Here is a 17,197-nt window from a genome sequence, read left to right as displayed (position 1 = left end):
GTGCATAAGTGGACCACAAGAGACTGCCAACTCTGAGCATTTTTTTTATTTTTTTTATTTTTTTTTTGCATTTTTATACCGCCTTTCGTTAAAATATAGCCCCAAGGCGGTATAAAAAACATCAGCTACCCAACCTTTCTGTATGTGTGCATCATTGCACCAAGGCAGCATTAGTCTGGAAATCAATTAGGGAATATTCAAAATACACATATCATGAATATTTATTGTTAGATAAAACATATACGGAATATATAATACCTACGTTAACAGCAATCCTACAACTTAGTCCATTTTTGCTCAAGTCAGAACTACAAACCTAAGTAACAGAGACATGGCCTTTTCAGTGGTGGCACCATATCCATGGAATTCCCTTCTCAAGAAGATCAGGGTGGGTCCCTCCTTACCTTCTTTAGAGGGATAGTTAAGAGCTTCCTCCTCCTGAAGGATGTTTATGCTAGTGGAATCCAATTTTATACTGTGCTTATTTTACTTGCTAATGCTGCTGTTTCAGTCTGCTGTTTATTTTAATAGTTTTTATCATTTGGCTTATTTATTGTTTCATTATTTGTATTGTTTTTAAATAATTGTGTAAAATCTATTTTGTTTTGCAATCTGCCATAAACAAGAAATTTTAGTAAAATTAATGAAGTCTCCTTTCACACCATTAGTGATTGATCTGCACATTATTATTATATGTACTTTGGTAGCAATCCAGCCTGCAGCTACACACACACACGGCCTATTGACTGAAATGAGACTACATCCCATTAGGATGTCTGCTCAGAAATAAGCCCCACTGAGTTCACTTCTTACCTTTTTATGTAACGGGGGTGTCCTGTTATCTTTTAAGAAGGGAAATATGAAAATGTGAATTAAGAAGGGAAATGTGAAAATGAGGATTTTCTATTGTACATACTAGTCATTGCCCTTCTTGTAAAAGGGAACAGAGGAAGTTCCTGTTCAGATACAGGTAAGCTTGACAGTTGCAGGCTCATGGCCATTGCTTCCCACTCCATTAAAAGTTAACCCACTCATTAATAATAATGTGTCTGTCCTACTGCTTACCCATTCTATAGTTTTAATTTTTGTCCTTAAAATGTATACAAGAGTAGCACATAAACTAATAGCTGACATTTCCCTAATGAGCTAGGTACAACTTGCAAAAAAAAAAAAAAAGGTAAAATGAACTCTAAATCTCCAGCCAAATGTAATATACCAGTAAAAGAGAGGGAGATTTTAATGAGCTGTTCCATCTTTGCCAAGTAGACGAATTTATATTAATCATACATGTTTCAAAACAAAACCTCTGCAATGTTACATAAACAATGATAAAATGTATCAGTAACAAATCTCAAATACAATCAGAAAAAAATAGCTTTGGTGGTAAACAGTTTCTGCAATCAGAATTGATCAAAAAGTGATCTTAAATTTAGCATCAAGAGAAGTACCATCCATTTCCAACCCCAACTCCCTTTTTTCCTTTCCTTTTTCTCCATTATATGAAAACCCTTCCTTCTGGATTTACTTTAATGAACAATGTATAAAATGTATCAGTAACAAATCTCAAATACAATCAGAAAAAATAGCTTTGGTGGTAAACAGTTTCTGCAATCAGAATTGATCAAAAAGTGATCTTAAATTTAGCATCAATAGAAGTACCATCCATTTCCAACCCCATCTCCCTTTATTCCTTTCCTTTTTCTCCATTATATGAAAACCCTTCCTTCTGGATTCACTTTAATGAACAACGGATCGAAACTGCATCCCGAGGGAGAAAACAGAACTGTGACTCCCACTTTGATCTCTTCCCCATGGAGAAATTCGCTCCCTGCCTAGCTTGCAAGATGTTCACTTGATTGACATTTGCTCTGATGTGCAAACGGCTTTGAACTTCAGACATTTAATTCCCATCAGGCAGCAGTCATTTTTATTCTCCTTCAACAGGATTTACAAGCAGAAGATCAGCAAATGTAAAAGATAAAATAAATTTGCAGAAGCTTTGAATCTTACATCAAAACAGTGTTCAAGTAAGCTCCAATTGGATTTCATTCAGCCTCTATTCACAAAGTAAATCAACTTCTATGAAGTTTCAGTTTTAGAAAATGGAAAAAGAGAAAGAGAGAAAGAGAGAGAGGACAAATGTGTACATAAAAATGACACTCATCAGCTGGGGTTTAGTTATTGTGTTAAAGCCCACCCTTGTTTCCCCATTCTTTGTTTAAATTCCTATTTTTTCCCCCTAGATAAATTTAGCTACATGAAAAATTAATTCAGAACTCACTGTTTTCTTTAAATTGCTAATACTAGCATATTTTATTAATGGCAAGGCACGTTCTTGTAATCAATATTTTATTTGCATATTGCAGCACTGAAATATTAAAACAAATAGGAATATTTTAAAGTTAAAATGGATTCTCAATCTGAACTGATAATGAAAGCCTGATTCAGAAAACCATTTAAGATTGTGGCTATTTTTAAGGCATGCAAGAACAGTAAACCATCATCCATTTGACAAACCTAGGAGCTAGCCAATATGTTTGCATAAAGGGGAATGTTGTGTTTTACACAGTGTTAAATTGACATAAGTCTACTAAATATGAGCCTAAAGATTTCTTAAATAAATGCTTTTTTTCAATAGTGAGAATAACCAGGAGGCTTACACAAGGGGGTGGTCCTTTTATATTTCCATAGTATTTAAAAGATAAAAGGCTTTTCAAATACAGTGAATTCAATTCTCCTTAATAACTTGGGGAAAATAACACTATTCTGCAATGTATGTTCTGATACCTGTTAGGTCTTCACAGATTTTCTTTGGCTCTAGGAACCAGCCCAGAAATTTAGAAGACAGACAATGGACATGTCTCAATTACCAGATGTAGTTACAGACATGGAAAGGGAGGGTAGATGGGCTTTCCTTTACATTTAACATACTTATAACTGAAACAGGGCTGCCTGTTTGAGATTTGATTAAATAACTTTTCCTGAATATCCTAGTTTAGGTTCCACAGTTAAATTTCTAGGTTTCATGGTTCCCTGGTGCCTGGAATTTGTCAAGCCCTATGTTAGAAAGATTCTTTTTAGTTCATCCCAGTCACATTTGCCTCACAAATTAAATGTTAATTTGTAAAATATGTATACCCTAAGACTTACAAGATGACCAGACCTTCCAAATCTCTAGTCATCTTTGAACACTGCTTAAATTCCATTCCACTGAGTCCAATCCAGTTTAGTACTCTTGAAAATGAAACTCTACTTGGGCAATTTGAAAGATCAGAATAGGAATGCCCTTATCTCCCAACTAACAGCCCATAAGAGGGCAGGTAAACAAAAGAAAAGGCTGTGATAGCGCTGAACTGCAATAGCAAATATTTAAGGAGCTATTTAAAGAGGCGAGTCAAACTACTTCTGAAGGAATTATCACATTCATGAAGTAAATGATCTTCAAAAATAGATATGTAGGTTTATCCATGTAAATATTACATTAATGAATGTAAGGTAGAGTTGTCAACTAATATGTTACAGTGATAAGATTTCCTACAGTATATCTTTTCCACAAATTGACAGATAAAAAGTATTCCTTACGGTTTTGTTTTGTTTTTTTTACCAAAAAAAAAGTCAGTTGAATCAATTAAGGCACAGAAAATAGAAAGCAAATGACCATGTCTGTAAAGAATACAAGTTAGCAAGTACAAAACAAACTACATTATCTAATAATTATAAAAAATGTGCACTGAAATCTTAAATACATTTACATTGCACATATTCTTAGTCACTCATACTAAGAAGTTTTTTGCACATTTCACAAGTACAGACTTGGTTTCCTCCAGCAAACATTCAACAAACTTTAGTTTCATTACTACGGCCCAGAAAAACCTGAAACCCATTATTCAGGCTCTAGTGATGTCATTAGCTAGATTTAAAACTATTTCTGTTTTAATTGTTAATTGATTTTAATTGTGTTTTTAATGTAAACTGCCTGAGCCTTTTGGAAAGGCAGTATAAAATTTTAAATAAATAAATAAATAAATAAATAAATAAATAAATAAATAAATAGCTAGCTGAGAGAAACTCCTGACTAAATGCTTTGGCATAGGGAAATTTTAGACAGGTGTTGTAAAACCCCGTGCTGGATTATTTACTTCAAGGTCACCAGTCTGTCAGCTCAACAAGGCTATCCCATCTTTCCCCTAACTTCTCTAAACCACAAGTGCTGAAAAAACCAAAACCAAAATGCCTTCCATTGTTTCTACTAGTAGTGGTACGCAGGTGAGAGTGCAACTAAGGACCTTGGAGGCGATCACAGAAGGAGGGAAAGGGACTCCAAAGGCTTTTAGATCCAGGCCCCAAAATTACCTAGGTGCACCTTTGAGAGAAGGCCACTACAGTAGGGGGCATGCTTAGCCGTTTTGGAGCCTTTGAATTTGGAAGGCATCCTGCCCCCTTCTGTAGAGATGGTCTCTTCAGATAGCTTGTCAAAATGTTCAAAATGTCCGTGGCTTGAAATGCATCCATAGGAAAATGAAAGCAATCCCCACCCCCCAAAAAACAAAAACAAAAAGAGCCAAATTATAAACTGAAAATGTGTATTTGCTTTTAGAAATGAAAAAAGAAGACTTTCCTACCCTAGACAACTATGGAAAGAAGAAGAAGAGGCAGAAGAAGTCCTGCTGCCAAGAGAAAGACAGGATTGTAACTGGGAGGATCCTGCTCCTGCAGCCTGATGGGAAGAAGGCCAAACTATTTAATTCAAGATCTAAGTCCTGTCTATTGGAGCAAGTTGGGCTCACAACATGAAGGGAAGATGACCTCCTATACCATGCAAAAATACAGTAGTCCCTCGTCAACTGCGATGGTTAAATTCCTGGAAACCCTCTTGGTTGGTGAATTCACGGTAGGCAAGACATAGACTTTAATGGGAAACAGGGGGTTAGGGGAATCGCAAGAGTGAAAGTGCTCAAAAATAAATACACACAAAAGGTGGCAAAAATTCCCCTGAAGCCTGGAAATGACCCCTGTCCCCTGGAAATGACCCCCCAACCCCCCCAAATCACCCTGACTCCTAGAAATGACCCCCTGATCCTCAGAATGACCCCATGACCCCATGAATTTGGTCTTTAAAACTACCCAATTTTTTTTAAAAATGGCACCAAACCATGAATATTTGGATCGCGGCTGGTGAGGGTGGTGACAATTTTCCAATCGCGTATATTCAAATTGTGGATACTCAAATCGCAGATACGCAGATCCACAATTGGCAAATCCACAATAAGCCAGGGATAACCGCACTTGCCAGTGTGTGCTCATGCATGAACTCAGAGGTCAGAAGGAAGCATTGATAAAACTGTAAAACTCTGATAGCCAAGGTTTTGTCTCCTGTGTATCAAGTCTTTTACTATATTTGTAAGCAAGACATTATTCACATAGCCTCAAAGAGTGCTTTTATCAGGTTTGGCTGGTGCACCAGCTGGTGACCATCCAGAAAAGGTTGGACCTGGCCAATTATTCATGGTTTTCCAGGCTGGACTGTTGTAATATGTTCTACGTGGGGTTGCCTTTGAAAAGTGTGTGGAAACTCCAAGTGGTATAAATTGCTGTAGCTTGGCTGTTAGTTGGACTGCTCATTGAAAATACATAATCCTAGCAATATTCAATTTGTAATGCTTGCCTGTCTCTGGACCCAATTCAAGATGCTAGTTCTTACCTTTAAAGCCTCAAACTGGTTTAGGACCTGGATACTTGAAGGTCCAGCAACTTCTGTATATACCTCCTCATATACCTTGGCCATCATCTGAAACTCTCTATTGTCTCCACTGCATGAAGTGTGGAAGGTATCTACCAGGAACAGGGCCTTTATGGCGGTGGCACTTAACAGCTGAAAAGTATCTGCTGAGATCGGACAAGTCCTGTCACTGCTTTTAGGGGCAAAGCAAGAAAATGACTCCTTGCAAATACTTTAATGGTGGGTGAGTTTTACATAATAAAGAAATAAATATATCCCCTGAATAAAGTTCCCACACAAGCTTGGCTCCCCATGTGAAAATAAACATGGGAATTAAATTTTCACTTTGCTGGTGACATGATCTCAAAAACAAGTAAGATCACATCCAAGATGACAGTGGATGTTATGGCTGCCTTTTTGAAGGTATTTACTTGTCAGTTTTCTTGCTTGTTTGAACAAACAACATTCAATTTTAAATGTACACTGAACTGACTATGAAACATGACAGAGTGTCAGCATATTAAGCTATCTGAGCATAACATTTAAGCAGTGCAACAAAGTTCACCGTATCTTGAGTTTCATATTAGTGAACTTAAGTTCCCTGAATATCTCCAATTTCCCTGAATATCTCCAAATTCTCCCTGTTATTTTTCTAGCCAAGAAACTGAGAGAGGAAAGGGACGTTCTAGAAGACTGAAATACACTATTTGAAAAGAGTGAGCTGAGATAATAAGCCCGTCTAGCCACATTTAAGAAAGTAGCAATCATATTATCATTGCCATGCTGGATGTTTCTGGAAACTTTATGGGTAGGGGAAGCAGTAGCAGCAGCCATACGCAAGAACATCCCGGCTAGATCAGGCCCAGAGCCTATCTAGTCCAGCATCCTGTTTCCTACAGTGTCCCACCAGATGATTCTGGGAAGCGCACAAGTAGGAGATGATGAAGGCATGTCTCCTCTCCTGCTATTGCTCCCCTGCAACTGGTATTCAGAGACATCCTATCTCTAAGCCTGGAGGTAAGAGTTCTAAGCTATCAGAACTAGTAGTCATTGACAGATCTTTCCTCTGTGAATTTGTCTAAGCCCCCTTTAAAATCATCCAAGCTGGTAGCCATCACCACATTCTGTGAAAGAGATTTCCACAGATTACTTATGTACTGTGTGGGGAAAAAAATACTTCCTTTTGTCAGTCCTAAATTTCTTGGCAATCAGTTTCATGACATGACTCCTGGATCTAGTGCTGTGTGTGTTGGGGGTGGTGGTGGTGGCGGGGGGAGAGAGATTCTCTCTATCCATTCTAACCACACCATGGATAATTTTATAGAATTTTATCATGTCTCCCTTTGGTTGATTTTTTTTTCTAAACAAAAGGTCCCAGATGTTGTAATCTGGCCTCATAAGGAAGGTGCTGTGGGTCCCTGATCATCTTGGTTGCCCTCTTCTGTACCTTTTCCAGTTCTACAATATCCTTTTTGAGATATGGTAATGAATAAGTAAGCTTAATTTTTCATTAAATTTAAAGGCACCAGTTTTTTTGTGAGTCCCCCCTGCTCCTCCCCCATCTTCTCTTTTACCCATAACTGCACATTGTCTTGTTTTGTAGCTCTGAAAGCCTAAGTAAACTTATTAGTTGGTCAACATTATGAAGAATTATGTGACTTTCACCTCCTATACTGATGCTCTGTTTGCTGGCAGGCCAGCCATTTATGAGCCAGAGTCAATAACAGGATCATTCTTTTTTTGGAAATTGGTTATTTCAAGCTGTTGTAAATACAATGGGGCGCTTCTCACGATCAGCAAAAATTGGGCTAGCAGAGGCTAGCCTGATTTTTGGTGACCGTAAGAACCACCAGGCTTGCAGCCGAGCCCGGTGGTTCTTGAGCCAGTAACCCGCTCGAGAACCCCTGGTAAAAAGCAGCTTTGCAGAGCGAGCGCTCCAGCAAACCTGCTTTTTACAATCGTGAGTAGCCGTGGCGTGCCTTCACGCCACACCTACACGCCGCACCAACTTATGAGTAGACCCCTGGCCGGGAGGCTTAAAAGCAGCCTCCTGGCTCGGGGGTCTCCCCAGTATGCCCTGCGCAGTCGCGCAGGGCATACTGGAGCTTGCGGGGGCCGCGTAGCCCCCGCTCCTCCCACCCCCTGCGGGCTCCGGCTCAGAGCCGGCCATCGTGTGGGCGGTCGATCTGGCCACCCAGGGCTCCCTGCCAATCGTGAGCGGGGAGAGCGAGCTTAGCCTGCTCTTCTCGCTCACCAGAAGAAACCGGGTCTCACTGATCGTGAGACAAGGTCCAATGTCTGAGTGGGATAGCAAGAGTGAAAGAATGCACTCTGCACATTCTCATAAGGGCTCCGAGTGCTTTACATGTTGCCTCCAGAGCGCAGCCACCTTGGACCTTAGCTTTAATTAAGCCCAGGCTATACTTGCTCAGAGCCAGCATAACACACCATGATAAATCCTTGGCCCCCCAACTACCTGCCTTGTTCACTGCCTAACATCACCCAGACCACCTGCCTGTACTGTGAAGACAATACTGAGCTAGATAGACCAATGGTCTGACTCAGTATACGGCAGTTTCCTATGTTCCTATGTTCTCACTTCTGCTACAGTGCCCTTTAAAACTCTTTTCCCTCTGTGCTTCTTTCCCTCGAGGGAAGAGCAGTACAATACTGCCTTCAGCTCTTTTCAGTCTGGAAGAGCAACACAAATAGGTCCTGACTCACTAAGACAGCTCCACAGCATTCATTCCTGCCTCGAAAAAATGCTGGCTTGCAAAGAACACTACATGGAGAGGGAGCGGGGACAGCATCACAGTACTTGCTCCAAAAACTGGAAGACAATTAATCTTGTCAGTCTGCACTTCATGGTCCTAAGCTGTGCTAAACAGCTCTTGCCTGTTAACTGGGCAAAGAGGCATCTTTCAAAGTGGCTATTATCTTACATTTAGCAGGGGGAGAGCAATTAGCACTATGCAGCTCTGGTATAGCATCCTTTCAGTGGCTGTTGCTGGTGTCATCTTAGTGTTCTTTCTAGACTGTGAGCTCTTTGGGGACTAGGAATCAACTCATCATTCTTTTTCTTATGTAAACCACTGTGAGAAACCTTTTACTGAAAAGACATATAATAGGAGTAGCAGCAGTAATAAATATTATATTATTATATTATTATCTTGTTTACACAGTCAGACAGGTGTTATTGACTGGTTTGTTTTATCCAGACATCGAGTCCTTCCCAAGGACCTGGGATGGCTGAATTTTATTGTCAATTGTTATAGATATCGTCGCAGAATATAGGCTGTTCCCAGTAAAGCTGCTTTTTGTAATTGGCTGATGGTGATCTCTGTGACCCCTATGGTGTTGAGATGCTCCTCAAAGTCTTTTGGAACTGCACCCAGGGCGCCAATTACCACTGGGATTATTGGTCTTTTTGGTCTTTTTCTGCCACAGCCTTTCCATTTCAATTTGTAGATCTTTGTATTTGGTGATTTTTTCTATTTCTTTTTCTTCTATTCTGCTATCCCCTGGTATTGCTATGTCGATTATTTTGACTTGTTTTTCTTTCTTCTTGACTACAGTAATATCTGGTGTATTGTGTGGCAGATGTTTGTCTGTTTGTAGTAGGAAGTCCCATAATATTTTTACATCTTCATTTTCTTCAACTTTTTCAATTTTATGGTCCCACCAATGTTTGGCTACAGGTAGCTTGTATTTTTTGCAGATGTTCCAGTGTATCATCCCTGCTACTTTGTCATGCCTTTGTTTGTAGTCAGTCTGTGCGATCTTTTTACCACAGCCGATTAGGTGGTCCACAGTTTCATCTGCTTCTTTACAAAGGCGGCATTTGCTGTTTGTGGTTTATTTTTCTACTTTTGCTCTTATTGCATTTGTTCTTAGTGCCTGTTCTTGTGCAGCCAGTATTAAACCCTCTGTTTCTTTCTTCAAGTTGCCATTCTTAAGCCATTGCCAGGTCTTGGTGATGTCTGATTTTCCACTTATATTGTGCAAATATTGACCATGCAGGGGCTTATTTTTCCATTTTTCTGCTCGGTTCTTGTTCTTTCTTGTAGGCCTGTTTTGTTTCATTGGTGTTGAATAGTTTCGCATTATTGACCATTTGAAGTGCATCTTCTTCACTGTCCTTGATATATTCTTCAAGGCCTCTTTTCTCCTCCTCTACTGTTTGATGGACTTGCAGCATTCCTCTTCCACCTGAGCTGCGAGGGAGGTATAGCCTATTGACATCACTGCGGGGGTGCAGAGCATGATTGATGGTCATTATTTTCCTGGTCTTACGATCTAGCATCTCTAGCTCTGCCTGGGTCCAGTCTATTATTCCTGCAGTGTATCTGATAACAGGTATAGCCCAGGTGTTTATGGCTTGTATGGTGTGCCCGCCATTGAGTTTGGACTTGAGGATTTTTCTAACTCTCCTGATGTATTCACTTCCAATTTTTCTTTTAACTTCAGTGTGTGCAAAGATATCAGCCTGGAGAATGCCCAAATATTTGTAATGTTCTTTCTCTTTCAGGTTCTTGATCTTGCTTCCATTGGGCAGTTCTATTCCTTCTGTTTTTCTTATTTTTCCTCTGTTCATTATTAATGCAGCACACTTGTCTAGTCCAAACTCCATTGCTATATCGCTACTGAATATATGGACAGTGTTTAGCAATGATGTGATTTCTGACTGGGACTTTTCATACAACTTCAAATTGTCTATGTAGAGCAGATGGTTGATTTTACTTGATGTTTTAGATGTTTGGTATCTGAGGCCTGTTTTGTTTAGTATTTGTAAAAGTGAAGTCATGGCGATTACAAACAAAAGAAGGGATAGTGAGTGCCCTTAGAAAATACCTCTTCTATTCCTAACCTGTCCAAATGTCTCACCATTGATTGTTAACTGTGTACCTCACATGCTCACTGCTTTTTTTTTTTTACAAATATCTGAATGTTTTTGCTGACTCCAGTTGTTTCTAAACATTATTATTATTATTTTAAACCTTACAGTGCCCTTTCTGACTCTGTGAAGAAGTACTTCCTCACAGTACTGTGATACTCACAGTTACAGTACTGCAGTAACAATATATACTCAGGGCAGGTGTTTGCTGCTCCAAGAGAACTGGAGAATAGCATAATTTCTAAGCGATTGAGATAGGAAACAGGAAGATCCTGGTTTAAATCTAGCCTCTGCTGCCAACCTCTGCTCCGGTGGTCTTTGGCAAGCCATTTTCTCATAGCTGTCAAATAATAACAACAATAATAATTTTAATACTGGGTTTTAAATGTTTTTAATCTTTTAAATGATTTTAATTGTTAATTGATTTAATATTTTAAATTATTTTAAGTGTAAACCACCCAGAGACACAAGTTTTGAGCGGTATAGAAATATTTTAAATAAATAAATAAATATGGGATAATAATAGTGACCTACCTTACAGAACTGTTGTAAGGATAATAAAATAATGTAACCAAAGCTTTACAACATCCAGAAGTGCTATAGTAATGCTAACTATTAGAATTAGGAACATAGGAAGCTGCCTTATACTGAATCAAAACACTGGTCCATCTAGCTCAGTATTGTCTACACACAGACTGGCAGCAGCCTCTCCAAGGTTACAGTTTCTCTCAGCCCTATCTTGGAGATGCCACTTTTCCTCCTCTCTGAGCTCAAACAGCCTCAGCAGCATGATATGTCAACAATTTGAAAAGCAAGATAAACCTGCATCCTTAATGAATGTGGTGATACTGTACAGCTGGTGCCTAAATGTTCACATTATTTCTCTTGGAGACCCAATTGTAGGTGGCTTCACCTGATTAGAAGCATCTTAATTGATGCTGGGCTATATATCTTCAAGCCCTGGGGCTTGGCAGTTAGTAAGCTTTTTCCCCCTCAACAAGGTGTAGGAGAAAAGGTTGCCTCCATAAAGATTTGGTTGATTGAGCCATTATTGTTGTTTGAGCTCAGAGAGGAGGAAAAGTGGTATGTATTGGTTCATGCATAAGGGGGAGGATGTTATTCAAAGCATTAGTTATCTATGTAAATTGTTGGTCAGGAGATTTGTTAGTGTTTGTTTTATTGTTACAGAATGTCTCTGTTCTCTGATGAAGGATTATCTGAAATGGACTTAAGAATCTATAAGCCTATAAGGACTCTTTTCAAGGACTCTTTTCATTCTGGCAAGTCTTCATTCCTATAATTAGAAGATGTTTCTGTCCGTTCTATTGAGATGCTATATTTTTCATATATGCATGTGTAGATACTACCTGCTAGACCAGTGTCATTGCTACTCATTTGAGGATTTTTCACTACTGCAAGATTTTCATTCATTTATTTTTGATACAGATTTATTCTCCACATGGACTAGAACAATATTTTTCACATATTCATGTTGTTTTTTGCAATATCTACATGTTTGGGTTTGAATGTGCATTTACCTTTATTATGACTTTTGTCTTATTCATTGAGATGCAATATTTTGGTCATATGCATGTGCGGATACTATCTGCATGATAATTGCTATTGTTATCTAGCTATTCTAGACTATTAATTATTATTGTTATCTATTTACTCTAGACTACTAATATAGCATCTTTAGGATTGATAAATGGATACATGTGTCTTGTTCATTTCCTCCACATAGATCTCTGGATCTTTAAATGCAGCACAATTTGTGTTTTTGCAATTATTGGCATCTTTTTCATGGCCCCTTAGTCTCCACACCTTGCATGGTTTCTCTTTCATTTTTCCTTCTTGTTTGCAAATTGCAACACAATAGGTAAAGCTGGCAACCATTGGTTTTATCTCCTGAAACATTCACTGCCCCTTCCTCCCCCTCAGATGCCAACCAGGAAAGGAGCCTCAAGGAATAAGCAGCTGTTTGCAGAGTTTGTTTATCTCTTGAAATGCTTACAAGGACAAACAGAGAGTTTCTTTCTGATAAGAATTTTTGGGTGGTTTTCTGTTGAAATGAAGATGTGCTTGGTCATGAGAACCAGGTATTTGTAGTCTAGCTATTAAAACATATGGAGATTTGTGACTAATGTTGCACTGCACCAAAGACTTTATGTTCAGACCAAAGAATCAAATGAGTATAAAGACAAGGTGGTAGCAAGCATGGATTCTGTAATCATTTATTCAACTCTCTGACTCTGTAGGCTATCCAGCCAAGCAGAAGTTTTACCAGATGTGAATGCTGCAGTTCCCTCTGCATAGCCGGGAACTGAAGTTATGATCTGCACCCAGCTCCTGAAGAGGATCTCCAAGATGCACCGTCTGCCTGCCTAGTTGCTGCTTCACTGCTCACAAGTTACGTGCACTAACAACGCTCACATGCTGACCATCACCTAGAACTGGTAAAGATTATCTGTGACATCTCCAGGTTCTTTGATCTCCATCCAGCTTCCCTCTCCTTCATACTCTTTCCCTGCATTCTAGCCTGCCTGCCTAAGCTGCCAATCCCCCCCACCTCCTCCTTTCTCCCTAAGCTACCACTGTGCCTGTCTCTTCCCTTCACTCTCCTAGATTCTTTTCAAAGTTATTGATTGCTAGCTGTAACACTGATTTCACATGCATCCAACACATATCCTTCATATACTAGGATTGTTTTAGAATATGACTTGCCTTGTGGTGGTGTTATTAGTTCAATAAAGCTTTAAATGACAAAGTCATGGTCTTATGTAACCTCTCAGCCAGTTTTGATCTGTGTTTCCCATACCAAGAACAAGGTAGCCACTGTTTGGCAGTGCAGCCAAGCTCCTTTTCACTTTGGCATAGCTCCTGAGCATATGCAGAGTGTAAAAGTGACTCTGGAGCACAACACCACACACAATGCTTACAAAAGGAAATTAACATGCCCTGATATAACTAAAGGCAATGTATTATTATTACAATGATATACAAAAATGTCGTCTTCCTGAATGCAAGGCAGCACAATAAATTAAATTAAATCACAGAATAAAAACAAGCCAAACACACTTTGTTGACACAGACACAGTTCAACAGTCACCATAAAGAAAAAATGACATCATTGCACCAAATCACATAATATAGGACACATATACTCCTTTGAGTGGGCTATGGGGTTGAGGCAGCCTTGGTCGGCCTGACAGATGATCTCAAACTGGCAATTGACAGAGGGAGTGTGACTCTGGTGATCCTTTTGGATCTCTTGGTGGCTTTTGATACCATTGACCATGGTATCCTTCTGGTTCACCTGAGGCGGGTGGGATTGGGTGCCACTGTTTTATAGTGTTTCTGTCCCTACCTCTCTGGTCGATTCCAGATGGTGACACTTGGAGACTGCTGCTCTGCAGAGCGATAACTAAAAGTATGGAGTTCCACAAGGCTCCATTCTGTCTCCAAAGTTCTTTAATATCTATATGAAACTGCTGGATGACACCCAGATATATTTCTCCATCTTGACCTCATCAGGAAATGGCATAACTTCCCTAAATGCCTTTCTGGAAGCGATAATGGGTTGGATTAGGAATAACAAACTGAAGTTGAATCCAAATAAGAAAGAGGTGCTGACTGGTGGCGGAGGGTGGGGGGACCTCGGAGATGGTTTAGATCTGCCAGTTCTGGATAGGCTACACTTCCCCTGAAAGCTCAGGTACATAGCCTGGGAGTGGTCCTGGATCCAAAACTCTCTCTGATTTCTCAGGTTGAGGCAGTGGCCAAAAGCACTTTTTATCAGCTTCGGCTGATATGTCAGCGATGACCATTTTTTAAAGGTAAATGACCTTTAAAAATTGTAGAATATACTGGTAGCTTCCAGGCTTGACTACTGTGACTACATGGGGCTGCCTTTGTACGTAGTCCTGAAATTACAATTGGTACAGAATCTTTAGGACAACCAGAACTGTTCATCTGGGGGTAACCTGGGCTCAGTCCTCCTCAGCCCCTAGGTTGTAGAATGCACTCTCTGTGGATATAAGAATCTGGTTTAAAAGCTTTTTAAAAAAAATTCTGTTTTATTATGTGTTTTTAATTTTAATGTAGACCACCCTGAGCCACTTTAGAAAGGGTGGTATATAAACTGACTACATAAATAAAATTAAAAAAAAAAAAAACCCAAAGGGACCATATTATACCAATTTTAAAAGAACTGCACTGGCTACCAATATTTTAAAAATCTAAAACAATTCAGAGCCATTTAAAACCAATTAAAAATACTTTAAAACAATTTTAAAACCTTGCAAGCCTGGGCCAAACAAATCTTTAGAGCTCTCTTGAAGGCCAACAATGAGCCCAAACTACGGATATCTGCCGGGAGTGCATTCATAGGCCTGGAGCAGCTACAGAGAAGGCCTGGTTCTGAGTCGCCACCAGACGTGTTGCTGATAACTGGAGATGGACCTCTCCAAATGACCTCAACATGTGATGGGGATCATATAGAAGAAGGTGCTCTCTAAGGTAACCTGGACCTAAGCTGTTTAGGGCCTATTCCAGAGCCCCAGGGCAGCCACAGAGAAGGCCCGGTCCTGGGTCGCCACCATACGAACTGGCAGCAACTGTGTACCTCTCCAGATCTTAATAAGTGAGAGGGTTCATGACAAAGTACCCTGGACCCAAGCTGTTGAGGGCTTTATACGTAATAACAAGCACTTTGTATTTTGTTCGGAAATATATTGGTAGCCAGTGCAATTCTTTCAAAAGAATATAATGCATATGCAGTTCTCTGAATATAATGCAAATTTCATATAATGTATTTTTATTATCAGGTTATAGAATTGTATGTGAGAACTGATCCTGATCAGCAAATAAAAGCATTTCATATACAATTCTAAAATACACTGCCTTTGAAACTTTCATATAAAAAACAGCAGCAGCACTTTAATTATGTCTATCAAACAACTTATTTTCCTCTCTCAGTACCCTAGTAATAAGCTTTCTCAATTTTTCACAACACACTGACAAAATTCCATGGCACTGAAGTCACAGAATAAACTATAGCACCGTTCTCATGATGCTAAAATAGCTATGGTTTTAGATACTGGCTAAAATCTCACCTGATAATCCCTGTATTAAAACAGGATCTCCACAGCAAATATACTATTTATCCCATATTATTTATAATGTACCATATGCAGGGAACAGGTGGGATCAGGGCTCACCATACCAGAGGTGCTTGTCTGATAAGCTGAAGGAGTCATCAAACAATACAATATATTCTTTTCCAGGCTCCCATGGGATCACTATTCATCCTGGGGCCATTTCAGATGTTTTATTTCCCTAGGCTCTTATTCTAGCCCTTTCTGAAACAAGCCACCCCCTGAGACCAAATCCAGATGAGAACAGATACATGGGCTTCCTTGTCAATAAAGCAGTTGCCAGTGGGGACTCCTTTAAATACTTACTCCATCATGGATGGTGGAATGGTGCAGCAGTCTTGAATAGCAGTCAGGGGTGACGTCAAATGAGCAGTGTATGATGCTTCCACTACATGCTTATTTCGATTTACCACATCCAAATAACGGTTGAATTTTTCACGGATTTTTTTGGCTAGCTAGAAAATAAAAGAAAAGAAACAAAATCAAAGATGCTTTCAACATGCATATATTGTTATATTTAATGCAGAAGCCACAATTTAAAAGTGGCAAAAAAGAAAGAGAAAGCTCTAGGAGATATATAGATATAGATATGATTTTCATATTATACATAGTTAGGAGGGTGGATAAAAATCAATGATTTTATTTAAATCGGATTTTTTTTAAAATAAAATGCTTTTTGAGGAAAATATATTACCATCCCAAGGTTATTCCATCATGAAATAAAGGTTAGTTTTTTAATTATGTAGAATAAGGCTGTATATGTTTATTTTTTTTGGTAAATAAATTCCATTAATCCATTCACAATGTCATGCTCTTCCAGAGGTTTTTGTAAGATTATTGGGCAGTTTCTCTGCCTACAAGATATTATCACAGATGCTTGGTTTATTTTTGCAGTTCTCAAAACTGAATTTGACTCAGCAGAGATCACATGCCTCTTCTTCACAGCAAAAATGTTATGACATGAACAGAGTTGAGAAAAAGACCTTAATCCTATTGTTCTACAAACCTATGAATACAGAATCAACCCCTTCAGTGCTAAGTTTCAAGAAGTTCAGTGAAATAGAATAGAAACAATATTTTTCTGATTGTTTGGAGTGGAATAGATCTACACAAGAAGAAAGTGAAACTAAGTGTGAGGAGGGAGGGGCAAGCAGACAAGCAGTACAAAATGAAAGTGAAACTTTCTGAGCACAATACTGCATAGCCACAGATAGACAAGTCTTTGGATCTTTTTGTGTGTATGACCTGAGGTTTATCACATTCTTTCCTTGGAGGAAAAAACCTATAATGGCAGCAGGCCGTAAAAGAGACCCAGTTTGGCAATATTTTAATGAAGTTCCTTTACCTATCGGTAAGGCAGGCATGCGTGCAAAATGCAAACACTGCAACAAAGAAATGCAAGGCCTGGTGGCCCGAATGAGGCAACAT

At 39.2% G+C, this 17,197-nt stretch overlaps 1 protein-coding gene across 5 annotated transcripts in view; it reads right to left on the bottom strand.

Annotated features, from left to right (window-relative positions):
* The window catches only part of CACHD1 (cache domain containing 1), a 230,064-nt gene that overhangs the window by 102,463 nt on the left and 110,404 nt on the right, over window positions 1-17,197 (bottom strand). For all 5 annotated transcript variants that reach the window (XM_053243265.1, XM_053243269.1, XM_053243266.1 and 2 more), the window contains one exon: window positions 16,076-16,224. In XM_053243265.1, the coding sequence (XP_053099240.1) occupies window positions 16,076-16,224 (149 nt within the window). The remainder of the gene's footprint in view (window positions 1-16,075; window positions 16,225-17,197) is intronic.

The sequence above is a fragment of the Hemicordylus capensis genome, chromosome 4 (genome assembly GCF_027244095.1).
Source record: "Hemicordylus capensis ecotype Gifberg chromosome 4, rHemCap1.1.pri, whole genome shotgun sequence".
NCBI lineage: Eukaryota > Metazoa > Chordata > Lepidosauria > Squamata > Cordylidae > Hemicordylus > Hemicordylus capensis.
The sequence above is the reverse complement of the archived record's forward strand: the minus strand, read 5'-3'. Positions and strand labels throughout refer to the sequence as shown.